This window comes from Marmota flaviventris, chromosome 12, assembly GCF_047511675.1.
Source record: "Marmota flaviventris isolate mMarFla1 chromosome 12, mMarFla1.hap1, whole genome shotgun sequence".
In the NCBI taxonomy this organism is placed as follows: Eukaryota; Metazoa; Chordata; class Mammalia; order Rodentia; family Sciuridae; genus Marmota; species Marmota flaviventris.
In genome coordinates, this window is record NC_092509.1 from 22,993,710 (window position 1) to 23,007,240 (window position 13,531).

At 41.5% G+C, this 13,531-nt stretch overlaps 1 protein-coding gene across 4 annotated transcripts in view; it reads right to left on the reverse strand.

The window, feature by feature from the left end:
• Positions 1-1,378: 1,378 nt before the first annotated feature.
• The window catches only part of Sfmbt2 (Scm like with four mbt domains 2), a 205,381-nt gene continuing 193,228 nt past the window's right edge, over positions 1,379-13,531 (reverse strand). For all 4 annotated transcript variants that reach the window (XM_071599779.1, XM_027944802.2, XM_071599778.1 and 1 more), the window contains one exon: positions 1,379-5,993. In XM_071599779.1, coding sequence (XP_071455880.1) covers positions 5,853-5,993 — 141 coding nt within the window. In that variant the 3' untranslated portion in view covers positions 1,379-5,852. The remainder of the gene's footprint in view (positions 5,994-13,531) is intronic.

Below are 13,531 nucleotides of genomic sequence, written 5' to 3' on the forward strand. Positions count from 1 at the left end.
GGTCTCACGTGGACTCACCCAAGGTCATGTCCTCCTAAACAATATTTTCTCAGTGTTGTCTCTGAACCTCCAGCAAGGATGATGTTCCCTCAAACTTAAAATAGCCACATCACAAACCCTAGGGTAAAGGGGAAGTAACCCTAGTGAACTGAAGGTTGTACAAAGCCAGGCCAGATGGCAGAATTTAAATGTAGGTTTTTGCTTGCAACATGGAAAGGTAGTTTGTTTTGTTTTGACTCATTCAATTTAGGATCTGGAAAGGTGCAAGTTGCATTTTCTTTTATTACATAGTCAGTGCTTAAACTTCTGTTCTCAAATATCTCCAAGTACAAATAGAAATGCAAGGATCAAACTGGGCTATACAATCCTTTATCTATCTGCTCTGGTACATTTGAGAAAATGAACAATACTTTCCTATTTGCCTTCCTTAACTCTTCACTATTTAAAAATGATTTCATAATTAAAACAAAATAAAAACTTCCATATGCAGAACTTGATTGTGAGCAGGGCAAAAGAACACATTTAAAGGGAGCTGGCGCCGTGGCACACGTCTATAATCCCCGCAGCTCTGGAAGCTGAGGCAAGAGGATCAAACCAGCCTCAGCGACGTAAGGAGGCCCTAAACAACTCGGTGAGACCCTGTCTCTAAGTAAAATATAGAAAGATCTGAGGATGTGGCTCAGTGGTAAAGCACCTTGGGTTCAATCCCTCCCTGGTACAAAAAAAAACAAAAATAAGTGAAACAAATAAGAAAACCCAATATGCAGTTAAAGGGAAAAGTGAAGTAAAATTCTGGAGACTGTCTGGACTGAAGAACGGAGAAGTGACTTGGCTCTCTCGTACCTGCACCACCTGGGTGCCTCAACTCCCTCCCTCCTTCCTTCTGTCCCTGGGTGGTGTCCCCCTAGTGGTGAGAGGAAGGAGTGTACTCCACCACAACAGAACCCCCGCAATGGGGCTCAGGGGCAAAGGGATCTCTTTCCTTTCCAACTTGGATGCCAAGACCTAATTTGACAGGAAGAAGAAAAGATAAAGGTAAACACAACTATTTAATTATGGCTTTTGTAAAAAATAAATCAATACTTCTACTAAAGCACCAGACAATTATAGGGAAAACGATATCACTGAAATCCGGATGGCCAGGGGTTGTCATGTGAGGATATACAGTAATGTCTGAACAACAAAAAAGAATAAATACCAGTTGCTAAGAAGTGTCTTTGCAAGGTCACACAGGACTCTGAGAGCCACGGTTGCTGACAGCCTAAAGACAGATGTTTATTTCATGGCAAAAACAAAACTTCAGAACAAAACAACTGTGACACAGACTCTGAACATAATATTCAATAACCTTCAACATGAAGACACAAACACAATCACAGAATTTATTTTTACTTTATTAACAATGTGGCTTACAATTTTTTTCAAGTAAAAAGGGTTTATTTTTCATTTAGAATAAAAATTAAAATATAACTCTGATATAGATTTTCATTTATTTACATGAAAACATATATACAGAATACAATCTTACAGCAAACTAACAGCATGCCCTTCGTCCTGCAAATTTCAAAAGTAAAGACACCGATTCTTCCCTTTTATGCACCAAAACATACACAAGATAGAAATCAAACCCCAATACAAACTATTCAAACTGGAATGCAGAAAAGTTAACAGGGCTTTCGACGACATTCACGACGAGGGAGTTTATGCTTCTAGATATATCATGCTAGCTTCCACTGTGAACAACACATGGGATGACTATCCTTGCTATTATTTAAAACATTTGCCTCACACTCTCCATCCAAAGGGAATTTGTCCTGGAATGTTCCTTATTCTTCAGTGAGTCTCTCCAGCCCCCGCGAAGCGCTCACCTGCCTTGGTGACAGGAAGCGATCTGCATGCTCACTGGTGCTGATCCCTCGCCACCAAAACACACAAAAACAAAACAAAACCCAGAAGACTACAGCTCCGGAAGCTGCTTGAGTTATAGTCTGTCATTTAAACTAGAGCCAACACCCAAAATGGCAACCAAGCATTAGCAATTATCATTTTTAGATAATTTTGTTGTTGTTGTTGTTGTTAAAAACAGTTCAAAAACAGTACAATTTGATTTTATCATCCCATAGTTTGGATAATTGGAAATCACTCTAGTGATGAAAGCTACAAGAATTAATCAAACTTGGAATTTTCACCAAATTAAAGGGAATAATTTTCAGAAAACGCTGAAACAGAGATGAACAGTGAATTAAAAAAGACAACCACTGAACTGTATGTAATAGGTGCCAACACAGCTTTCCCTTGCTGTTGTTATATCGCAGAGACACGGGCAGGATGGACCTCTCTACAGACTTGTTCCTTACACACTACAGACATCTGAATTTACTATTTTTCCTTCCAAATAACTGCACACCCAATCACAGCTTTCAAGGACAGAATACAGAGTAACTGGAGCCTAGCAGTAACCATCCTAACCCGAAAGCAGCCATAATGTTCAACCCACAATGAGGACCTTAACCCTACTGTGCTTTGCTTTAGTTCTATATACAGAAATAAATATAAATGGGTGTTCTAGAAAATAAGTATGAAAACCCCTAGTGCTTCCAAAACTTAGAAAGGGGTGTTTTGTATAAGAAGGCAAATCCAGCACTTGCCTTATACAACACTCAAAATTCTATGAGATAAATTAGCAAATAGACCAATCTTCAAAAGGCTGATCAAAATCAACCTAGAGATTGTACTAAAGGTCAGAGGTGGCAGTGTTGGGGTGTGAATCATTTTTAATTTATGGAGCAACAAATCAAAGTGAACACAGGAAATGATCTTTCAAATATGATCAAAGAAGGTAGAAGAATCTAAATTGCTGTACAGCTCAAATACTCTGTTGACTCAAACTTGGATCAAAGGACAGATGAGTTCTCCGAGCCCAGGAGCTCCGTGGTGAAGAAAACTGCTGCAGAGAACCAAAGCAGCTCCATCATGCCGGTGGTACCCTGCTCTTTTCAGGTTGGTAGGTTTTATTCTCTTTTTACAACATCGTACAAATGAGTCAAGAAGTCAGGGGCTGAAACAAGTGCCCTTAGCTTCAGGGTGGGATTGAGCGATGGACTCTCATCACTACAGCTGAGGTGGTGTTTGTTTCTTGGGTTGCTTACACGGTACAGCCTGCGAGGGGTCTGCTCGGCCAGCCTAGGAGGTAATGAGTGGCGTGATGTACACACAGCCCAGGTGCATACAGGAAAGGATTTGGTCCCAAAGGATGATCAAAGAGAGATAAAGAAATAGTGCCATCCAGGGAAGAAGCAGGGTTCATCGTCTACTGTTGTTTAGACCAAGACATTTTTGGCTTCTGGGCAGTGGTGGCATTGGGGTATATGAGTAAAATCCATTTTTGTTTGTTTTGGGGTTTTTTTCTGCGATAAGAAACAAGGACACAACACAGCAAAAAACTCCTTGGAAATTGGTCCTATCTTTAAGAAAGAAGCTGGTGAGAGGTGAATCCAGACAGAAATGAAAACCACGTTACAATTCTGTGACAGAATTGCTGCTGATGTGAAACACGGCACCCACCATGGTGGAATCCCTAGAGAATCCAAATTCATAGGGACACTGGTCACTCTCAGAGGAAAAGCACCTCCTTGGTCCTCAAATGTTTCCCAGCTCTCCTGGAGGGCTGGGAGATGGCACACAGACACCTCCATGATGGCTCCAGGGTGACTGGGCTTTCTTCTGCTTTGGTCACAGCCGTCTCCTCAGCATGTGGACACAAAACTGAAGTACCACAAAGAGAGAATGAAGTTAATCTCCAGGTCAAAAGGATAAGGAGAGTCTTGGATGGTGAGCTCCTGGGAAGCAAAAAGTTTCCCCCAGCAATGGTGGCTGCTTCCACCCTGAGCTTCCTGATGGGTGGTCCTCTGGCTCTCTGGGTGAGCTCAGGAGACTCCAGAAGATCTCCTTACTCTGATGTAGCACCTCTTCTTCCATGTCACTACTGGAAAGGGCACAAGAAGGTGACTTTTGTTCTCAAAGTACAATATGATGCTGTAGCCACATGTCTTCATCCCCATTTCAAATGCAATAGAAGCAACTCAGCTTGAAAGGGCCCCAGTTAAGGATCATAAAGGAGTGAGCACAGAGAAAATGTCACAGATCTTGAAATGGACACCCTTTCCCATCACCGGACCAAGTTTGACTCCACAGGACTGAGCTCTTAAGGCCACAATAAGGTGGCTGAGAAGGCAGGAGTGGGAAACTGAAGAGAGGTCAAGACTTTAAAAGTCAGATATCCTACTGCAAACTGACCATCAATCACCAAGGCCATGTCCATCCTCCAACACCACGTGGGACTCCTTCCACCAGAGGTCCCCAGGCAGGTCCATTCACCAAACGTTTAAAACTTGAGGGTAGAAATCAGCTACAGGGGAGACTAAAAAAGTCTCAGCCATAAAATATGTGTCTTCCATTTTCATCTGTAACTGTTACAGAATATTAAGAAAAGTTAGCAGGAGTAATTGAAGTTCAACCAATAATCACACCTTATAAATGTCACTGAAATCATGAGTAGCTAATGAGCCCACCGTGCCATATTACTGGAACAGTTGAGATGCCAGTCAAAGGGAAAATATCAACACAGTTATTTTAAAACAAAACAACAACAAAGTAAAACAAAAAAACACAAAAAACCCAGAAAGGGACAAAGCCTCTGTTCACTTCGGGACAACATGAAGATATGGTTTCCTTGCAGAAGTTTAAAAAGGCAGCAGGCAGCCACATCAGAGCAGTAGTCCCTTTGGGTTGCATGAACATATTAAATCATCCATGAGAACGCACGGAGGTGCTGGGTATAAAAGGACAGCCAGCTCTAAGAGCCATCAATTTATCTGCAAGCAACTTAGCTGATTTAACCAAACTGCTCAAGGGACTTCATCCTCCTCATGCCTGAAAAAGTCAGCATGGAATGAGCAGAAGAAATGCTCTGAGTGACCTGCTGCAGTGATCCTTCTAAGTGGAGGTAACTAGTTCACCAAATGCTTCCTCCAGACCTCTTCCCATTCTTGCTCTCTGAAATTAAGTGTTTCCTTCAATATACATTTTCACATTTCCCTAAAGCAGTCACTCACAGACCTGTTTAACATTAAATTAGGATGATGGTGATAGTGTGGCTCTGCTTGCCTTCACAGATGTTCTAGGCTTCAATCACTCAAGGATGTCTTTTGATGAGATGCCAGCCTCCTTTTGTACCCCCTGTACTTTCTAAAAGGCACCTCTGATAGAGATTTGGATGTGGAGGTTTAGCATGTCTTTTTAGATCGATATCCTGAAACATCTGTGTCCACAGCTGTGATGGAGAAGGGAGTCATCACCAAGATCAATCCACAGTGCCATACATGACACTAAACCAGGGCCACACGTATCGACAGGAAGCATCTGAGAACAAGTACAGCAAAAACTACTGGCAAGGTGTTAGGAATCCTCCTTGACCACATATGCACCCAGCCCAGCTTTCAAAGAACATGGGACTTGGGATAGGAAAATGGGATCCCAGGAAGCTGCCTGGTTTGGGGTGAGAGAAAGGCCAAACGTGGATATCCAGAGCAGTTCTTCCATATCCTGGCAGGGTCTGATGCAGAACTATAATTATGCTCTGTAGAAGTTACTCCTGTGGGACATCAGTGTGCTTTCAAAACACGGGAACATCAAATAGGCTGGTGGATGAGGGAGGTGCCAGGCTCTGGCTTCTTGGTAATACTTAGTGAGTGTACCACTTTATACATCCTCGGAAAAAAATCAAAGTCTCAGTCCTGAAAACCTTCACAAAGCATCACAAAAGATCACAGACCAGGTCCCCAAAGGTGGAGTCAGTTGGCATACTGGGCGTAGAAAGCCACTTTCACTCTCTCGATCTGATGGCATAATTTGATGGCGGGTCCCAGCTTCAGCTCCATGCACTCCTGCACTGTAGGGAGAGTCAGCAGGAGGAGCGCTTGGCCGTCAATGTCCTGCCAGAAAATAAAGCCAGGTTAGAGAAGTGGCATCCCGCACCTGGGGCACACTGGTCACATCAGGCTTCTGCCTGGGGCCAAGTATGGGAAGGTGCTACTCTTGTTCCATCAAATTCTGTAGAGATGACCGTTTAACCTTTGTGTCAGTAAAATACTGTTTTTTGCTAAGAACATTTTCGTTGCTCTGAAATTCACATGCCCGCCCTGGTGGTTATAAAGAGCTCAAGTGGGTAGGCTGCTTCAGACACTGCTTCCCAAGCAACCTCTCTCTTGTGCAGGCCAGGTCCTTCCTCTACCAATTTGAACACTAGAAAAGGGCTCTCTATCAAAAATGAAAGCTCTCTAACTTTCCTGCCAAGCTCTGACATTTCACCATCAGGATGGCTGAGAAGATGTCAAAGACAGATATGCCAACCTCACAGCATGGACCTCCACAGAGGACAACACACCCACACTGCTCTGTGTGACACACCCACCCAAGCCACCAGAGCCCATGGAAACAGACAGGCTCTATGTCCCCACAGCCATACACACTACACCCAAAGCCATCACATAGCCAAAGAAGCTATACAGAGATGACACTATGGTACTCAACTGGAACCAAAGCCAATGAAGTGTGCCAATCTGATACCTGGAGAAAGTCTTTTAATGTCAAGCCACCAAGCTGGTAGAGTGAATGGATCTACAGATGCACAAATATCACCATAGGGACACAGGAAGCATGAAAAAGCCAATGCTTCCAGAGGAGCACAGTAACTCTAGCAACAGACACCAGAGAAAAGGAAAGTGATGAAATGCCTGAAAAAGAATTAGAAGGAAACTCAATGAGATACAAGCACAAACAGACAAGCATATTCAATGAATTAGGATAACAGTTCACAATATGAATGAGAAACTCAACAAAGGGATACAGTTCATGAAAAAAAGTCAAACAAGTCTTCAAGCTGAACAACTCAGTAAATTATATTAAAAATACTATTAAGAGCTGGGCGTAGTGGCCCATGCCTGTAATCCCAGAGGCTGAAGCAGGAGAATTGCAAGTTCAAAGCCACCCTCAGCAACTTAGCGAGACCCTGTCTCAAAGTACAAAATAAAAAGGGCAGGGGATGTGGCTCAGTGGTTAAGCACCCTTGGATTCAATTCTCATTACCTAAAACAAAACAAAACTGTTGAGAGCTCCAACAACAGACTAGATCATGTAGAAGAGAAAGGACTTATGAACTTGAAGATTTGTCTTTTGAAATAACTGACATACAAGGGTGGCGGGGGAGAGAGGGAGGGAGAAGGATGGAGGGAGAAGGAAAGCCTCTAAAACTGATGGATATCATTAAATGAATAAATATTCAAATAATGTGTATTCTAGAAGGAGAAGAGAAGGAAAAATATATAGATAGTCTATTCAATGAAATATGAGCTAAAAATGTCCCAAATCTTAGGAAACATATAAGCTTTCATCCAGGAGGCTCAAAAGACACCAAAAATCCAAACAAAGACAGAATTCTAAAAAGAGTGAAAGTATATTCCTTTATTACATTTAAGGAATCCCCCACTAGAGAACAGATTTCTAGGCAGAAACCTTATAGATCAGGAGGTAAAGAGATGATGTTTCAAAATTCTTCCAGGAAAAAAACAAAAAACCCTGCCAACCACGAACACTATAATAAATTATATTTCACAAATAGAGAAAAAGGGGCTTCCAAGACAAGAAAAAAATGGAGGACTTCACCACCACCTTACAAAAGATGCTCAAGGGAATCCTACGTCTGGAAGTAAAAGGAAGATAACTGCCTCATCGATGCGCACGCACTCACATTTACATACAAGCAACTGTCCAGAGTAAGCTGCTACTTGTACACAGGGACCATTTGCTCATTCGATTTTACTTACCTCTCCTATATCTACACACAGGGTCCCGTACCATGAAGACATTCACGAAGTCATCGTTAAAATGTAATTTGCTATAGGAAGAGGGGCATGGAGACTCACTCCAAAGCCCTGACCTCTACGGGGGGAACATCTCTGTCTCTTAGCCAGCTTGCATCCTATGATACGTAGATGCCATTTGATTGGCATTAACTTTGCTTATTATTGTGCTTAACTGCAATCTGCTCTGCCTATCAACCAAGAGAATCTACAAATTCTGGGGGAGGGAAGTAATCTCAAAAAGACTGCAGGCCTGAGGTGTTGATATAAATCAGTGGAAGTAAACTGAGCTCAGCATACCAGAATTTCTGTCACGTGGAGAAGTTTTATGCCCAGGGCTTCCATAAACCACAAGGACTTAACAGTCATTTAACAGTACATGAGCATGAGATTCAGACATTACCTATCGGTGAATTTCACACCAGAGTTGTTTTCCTAAACTAATGTTTTATTTGACTGTCTTGAAAATATCTAAGGCAAAAACTGAAGTGTGTATAAATGGCAGCCCGAGAAGACTGATGTCAAGAGGAAGCATAATTTATCATCCAATCAGGTTCAAAGGACTAACAGTAAGAGCAAGAATAATTTATCATCTGATTAGATTCAAAAGCCAAAATACTCCCTAATAAGTACAACAGCAAAAAGATTAAACATTAACTTAAAAAAAGTATCAACATGAGAGCAATTTGGTATTTTAAAATCAGAGATGAACACTAGTTATGAGGTATGGTACTAGGCGCCATGTCTCAACAAAGAGCCCCGTGACCTTATCAAACCACAAAATAAATAGATCAGTCTGGAATACATTCTGAAAGATACACTAATAAAATGTCAATATTTTTTTAGGCTACATTTAAATTTCTTCTCCTTTGCTTGTACTGCTCTTACATGCTGTTTTAATTCCTTTTCAAAGGCTACTGATAAGGCTGACTATACTAAGGAGGGGTCAGAAGTATTGAACTGGAAGAAACAGTATTTAGCTCAAGGTCATGAAGCTAGGAAGGGTACTTCCTGGCCAGGGATATGTTTGGAGCCAAACCTATATAAGTTAAATCAAAGTAGACAGACAGGCTTCAGCCCAGGGACACCAAGTCTTCTAAGCACCATGGGTCTCATGGAAATACACTTTTAAGTGTGCAGTGGGCTGATGTTACACCACAGTGGTGCAGGTGGCTTCACCATCATGTTCAATGAAATCAACAGAACAGGAAAGAGACTCACACTGCAACTAGCCTAAGGAGAGAGAAGTTTGTTTTTAAGATGGAAATCAATCACCAGAAAAGCTAGCTGATCTAGCCAAGATCATACAGCTGGTTAGAGACAACATTGGAACTAGAATTGTGGTTCTCTGATGTTAAACTCTCAACAGAAATCTTTAACAGCCACACTTGGACACGATGGCCTTCCTTGGACATATGTATTCAATTAGAACTGAAAATCAGCCCTAACATGTAACTGTTTCTCTACAGACAATTTCACTGAAGGTCACTGACATTAAATATATACTACATTCAAGTAGAGGATGCTACTCTTTACTTATTTTCTCAACAAATGCTTTTTGAGTGTTGAAAGGTCTGGGGACTCAAAATGGCATCCTCTGACGTTATCAAACCAGATGTCCCTCCTGCCCCACCCGACCACCTGGTCACTTGTCCTGTCCTCAGACTTCCCCAAGCAGGAAAGCCAATGTGAGTGCCTTGGGCCCGACTTCCCCCTGCCCAACTAGCAGCAGAGAGGCACAGTGTAGGTTTCAAAAGGTCTCTGCTCTGATGCTGCAGGAAGAGGGTGAGGGAGAGGCCACACACCCTGGTGTGAACTTCAAGCTGAAACAGAAGTGTAGGGAGGCCATGCCTTTGAGTACAGGCCCACCCCTGGCCCCCCAAAGAAGCCAATTTACCACATGGAAAACCTGGTGCATGTGGTACTAAGAAGTGAGGAGAAAACAAGAACCGAATGGAATTCCTATCTTCAGGAAGGCGATTTCTATCTGGGGGGAGGCTAAGGCCAAACCACCTTGTTTGTTACAGAGTTCCTTCATCCTGGCTCCGTCTGGGAAGAATTAACTAAAAACTGGACCAATTATAAACGGGGGGAAAGTGGTTAAAATGCAACTTGTCCCTAATTGAGCCACCTAAGGGCCCAACCGCTGTCACCGCTAGGTTTTCAACTCATTTTCTGTCCTCACTAAATGACACAAAATAGAACTCCTGGGTATTACCACTTTGAAAAGACCATGCCACCGAGAATAAGCTCATGTTCCTGAGTTCCACACTGCCTGCTGGAAGAAGCCAGGTTTTTTGTTTGTTTAAATATCTATTTTTTAATTGTAGATGAACACAATACCTTTATTTATTTGTTTTTATGTGGAGCTGAGGATCGAACTCAGGGCCTTGCACGTGCTAGGCGAGCGCTCTACCGCTAAGCCACAACCCCAGCTTTGAAGTCAGGTTCAATGGCTGACTGTCAGGTGGTCCCTGCTGGGGTTGTGGAGAGGACCCTGGAAGGCCTCAGGGACCTCAGAATCATGGCTGACAGACATGCCTAACCTGTGTCAGACCTGCTCATGCTGCGGACTATATGTGACTCATTTAGTCCACCTCACAATGGGCAGGAAGGGAAATGGGTGAATGGAAACAAAACTGGGCAGAAGAGAATACAGGTGTGACATCCCCAGCCATCAAGGAACAAGGGAGTGATCCCCCTACACTCCCTCTTACCTAGCCTTTGTGATGGTTTGGAAGAAGTTGTTTTTTCCTCAAAGATTACACAAATACCCCAGACTTCACACTTGACTTAATTCTTACAAATACACTCCTATAGAATTCAGAATTGCTAGCAGAACACTCATTATGTTACACTGGATTACTAATTTTAAAGACATAGAATATAATAAATTATACAACACGAAAGCCATGCTTAGCACGTGGCAAATTTACATTTATTTTGATAGAGCACTTCATTTAGGACTTGGCAGTTCTTCAATGGAAGTGCTCAGGTCAAGAGAAGTAAAAAGAGGAGGAAACACTCTCAATCGCAAGGAGACTTATAAACAATCTTAAAAAAAATTTTTAAAAAGTAAATCGCTAATTTGGTCAGTCTGCTTATTGTATGTGAGCAGACTAACTCATAAAAGGTGAACGAATAGGCAAAACACTATTTAGAGTTTTATGTTGGTTTGTTTGTTTTTTTTTTTTTTTAGTTATAGATGTGTGGATTTTTACTACATAATGTATATGTTTGCAGCATAAAATTATAGAGTATAGATTTTCTAAGAGGTTGCCATAACGTTCCAGAAATAAAAGGCGTGTGTGCTGTTAATGGGGAGTTTATAATTTTTGCAAACGCTCCTGGAGATTATAACAGTCTGTGAACTGACAGCACCCAGGGGAGGGAATGCACACAGCCGTCAGCATTTGCAGACTGTGATCTCTGCACACAGGCCTATCAAGCCTCCGGGCTCCTTCTAGTTCCTCTCAGAGCTCAGATAAATGCCCTCAGTGACCCACCAGAGGCATCACCACATCAGAGCTGTGTCATCTGGGCTAAAAGATGATAGAACAAATTAGTAAAAATTAGTAATTAAAGGTCTGATGGTACAGAAAAGGACTCAAGTGCCCTCACACTTCACACAACCCAGCGGGCAACAGCTTTTTATTATAACAGGTGAAACTGCCTAATGCAAAATGTAAAATTAAGTGGAAATAAGACTCTTATCAACTAAAGCCTACCTATTTTTCTCTCTCAGAAGAGGAAGAGAGTCTGAATGAAGGACCAAGCTTTTCACTGACACTAGAAGAGTGGCTGGAGGGAGGGGGCCGACTACTTTAGTCGACAAGCAGGGATGTGCCGGTCACGTTCCATGTCTTTGAAATGTTCTGAGATATACTATTTGAAACTGGGCTTAGGATTAGAAGAAGAGAGGACTTTATACCAGTGGCATCTTAGCCTTTTCTCTCTAACCAGCTTTGCTTCACTTTCCTTTACTAGGATGTATGTATACAAGGTATGGATGAGCCAGCCTATTAACCTCTCCTGGTACAAATGGTCTTGAGCTCTGGAAACTTGGAATCCAGAAGTGAGACAATCAGTCCTTTGTTCTGGCTCAACTGAAAAATATTTCTTAGTTAAATGTGGGCACTAGAAGCTAAATCAAGAAAAAACAAAAACAAAACTTAATACCAATATAGAATGGACCACATTCCATAAACACTTGTAGGACATCATGAAGCATATAACAGGTGGAAATATTGTTGAAAAAATAAATGAGCCAACAGATACACATTAGCATATTAAAACCTGTATAATTGGCATTTGTCACATATTTTAACACAATGTTTTTTTTTCTTTCCTTTTTTTTGCAATGCCATCATGAATCCTGTGAAAGTTGTGAACTTTGCTGATTTCATCAATTTAAATGGTATTAACCAGACACAGGGAACTTATGTGAACAAATGGGGTTTTCAGTCTGCTTCATATGCAATAAGATATTCCCTAATATAAATAAATAAATAAATGCCAGACGGGAAAATGTTGCACTAGGCAATGAATTTCACCTATTGCTTTATTTTTGATTTTAAGACTAAGGCAAAGCTTATCACAAAAACCCATTACCTAAACTCCAACACGAAATTCTCTTTTTATTTGAGTGTTTTAATAAGGGACAAGACCATTATCCTGGGTTCTTAAGGTCAAAAAAAAAAAAAAAAATCGCTCCCAGTTTATCCACTCTCAGTGTCAGCAGGCCAGGAGGGAACCAGCCCCATTCATTCCTTCAGCCCGAATTTATCACAAATCTGCAGAAGGTTCCAGGGTGGATCATATGGATTGCTCCACCTCCAGGACTGTTCTGGAGAAGTCTGAATGTCAAGAAATACCCTACTTGAGGGAGATGGGAACTGCATTAATTTGCTTTGTACAATTCATTACAACATTGATTTTGGAGAAAAAGTGGGAAACTCCCTGGGTGCATGGGAAACCAGAGACCCTTCCTTATTTATTTTTCTGATTTAATGCTTGAAAAATCCTCTTTCTAGACTGTTGGTTTGTTAAATCTAAAAATAGACTGGATGAACATATCTTCAGTTTATTATATGGAAAACAGTATTTTTTTAACACAAGTTCTGAAAAGACAGATATTGATTACACTGTGGAACAATGCAAGGATTTCAATCAATTGAGCCACAGGCTTACACTTGAACTTTTTAGACAAGGCCAGAGTCAGAATGATGCAAGGTGGCTTGTGTGCAGATTGGCAGTTTGCTTTCAGATTAACTTAAGGGAAAATGGAAATGAAAACCCTTTTCTTGTCAGGGCACACTGTCACCTGTCTGGCTGTTTTAGCTAACTATAGCCATTTCATTTGCTAGATTACAAACTCCTTTCAGGTCTAGACTGCATCAATGGATTGTACATTTGTCCATCATAATACTATTGGTTCTAAACTGTTTTGTGATGAAAGAAACCTAGAAAGTAAGCAAACAGTGATGAAAACAGAATTAACCTGAACACAATGGACAGAGGGCTTCCCCTCAGAAAAGTTCCAGCAGACACACATTTCCCTATTCTCTTGCCAAGCAGAACTAAGAGCACTGGCCATTATTTATAAACCAAAT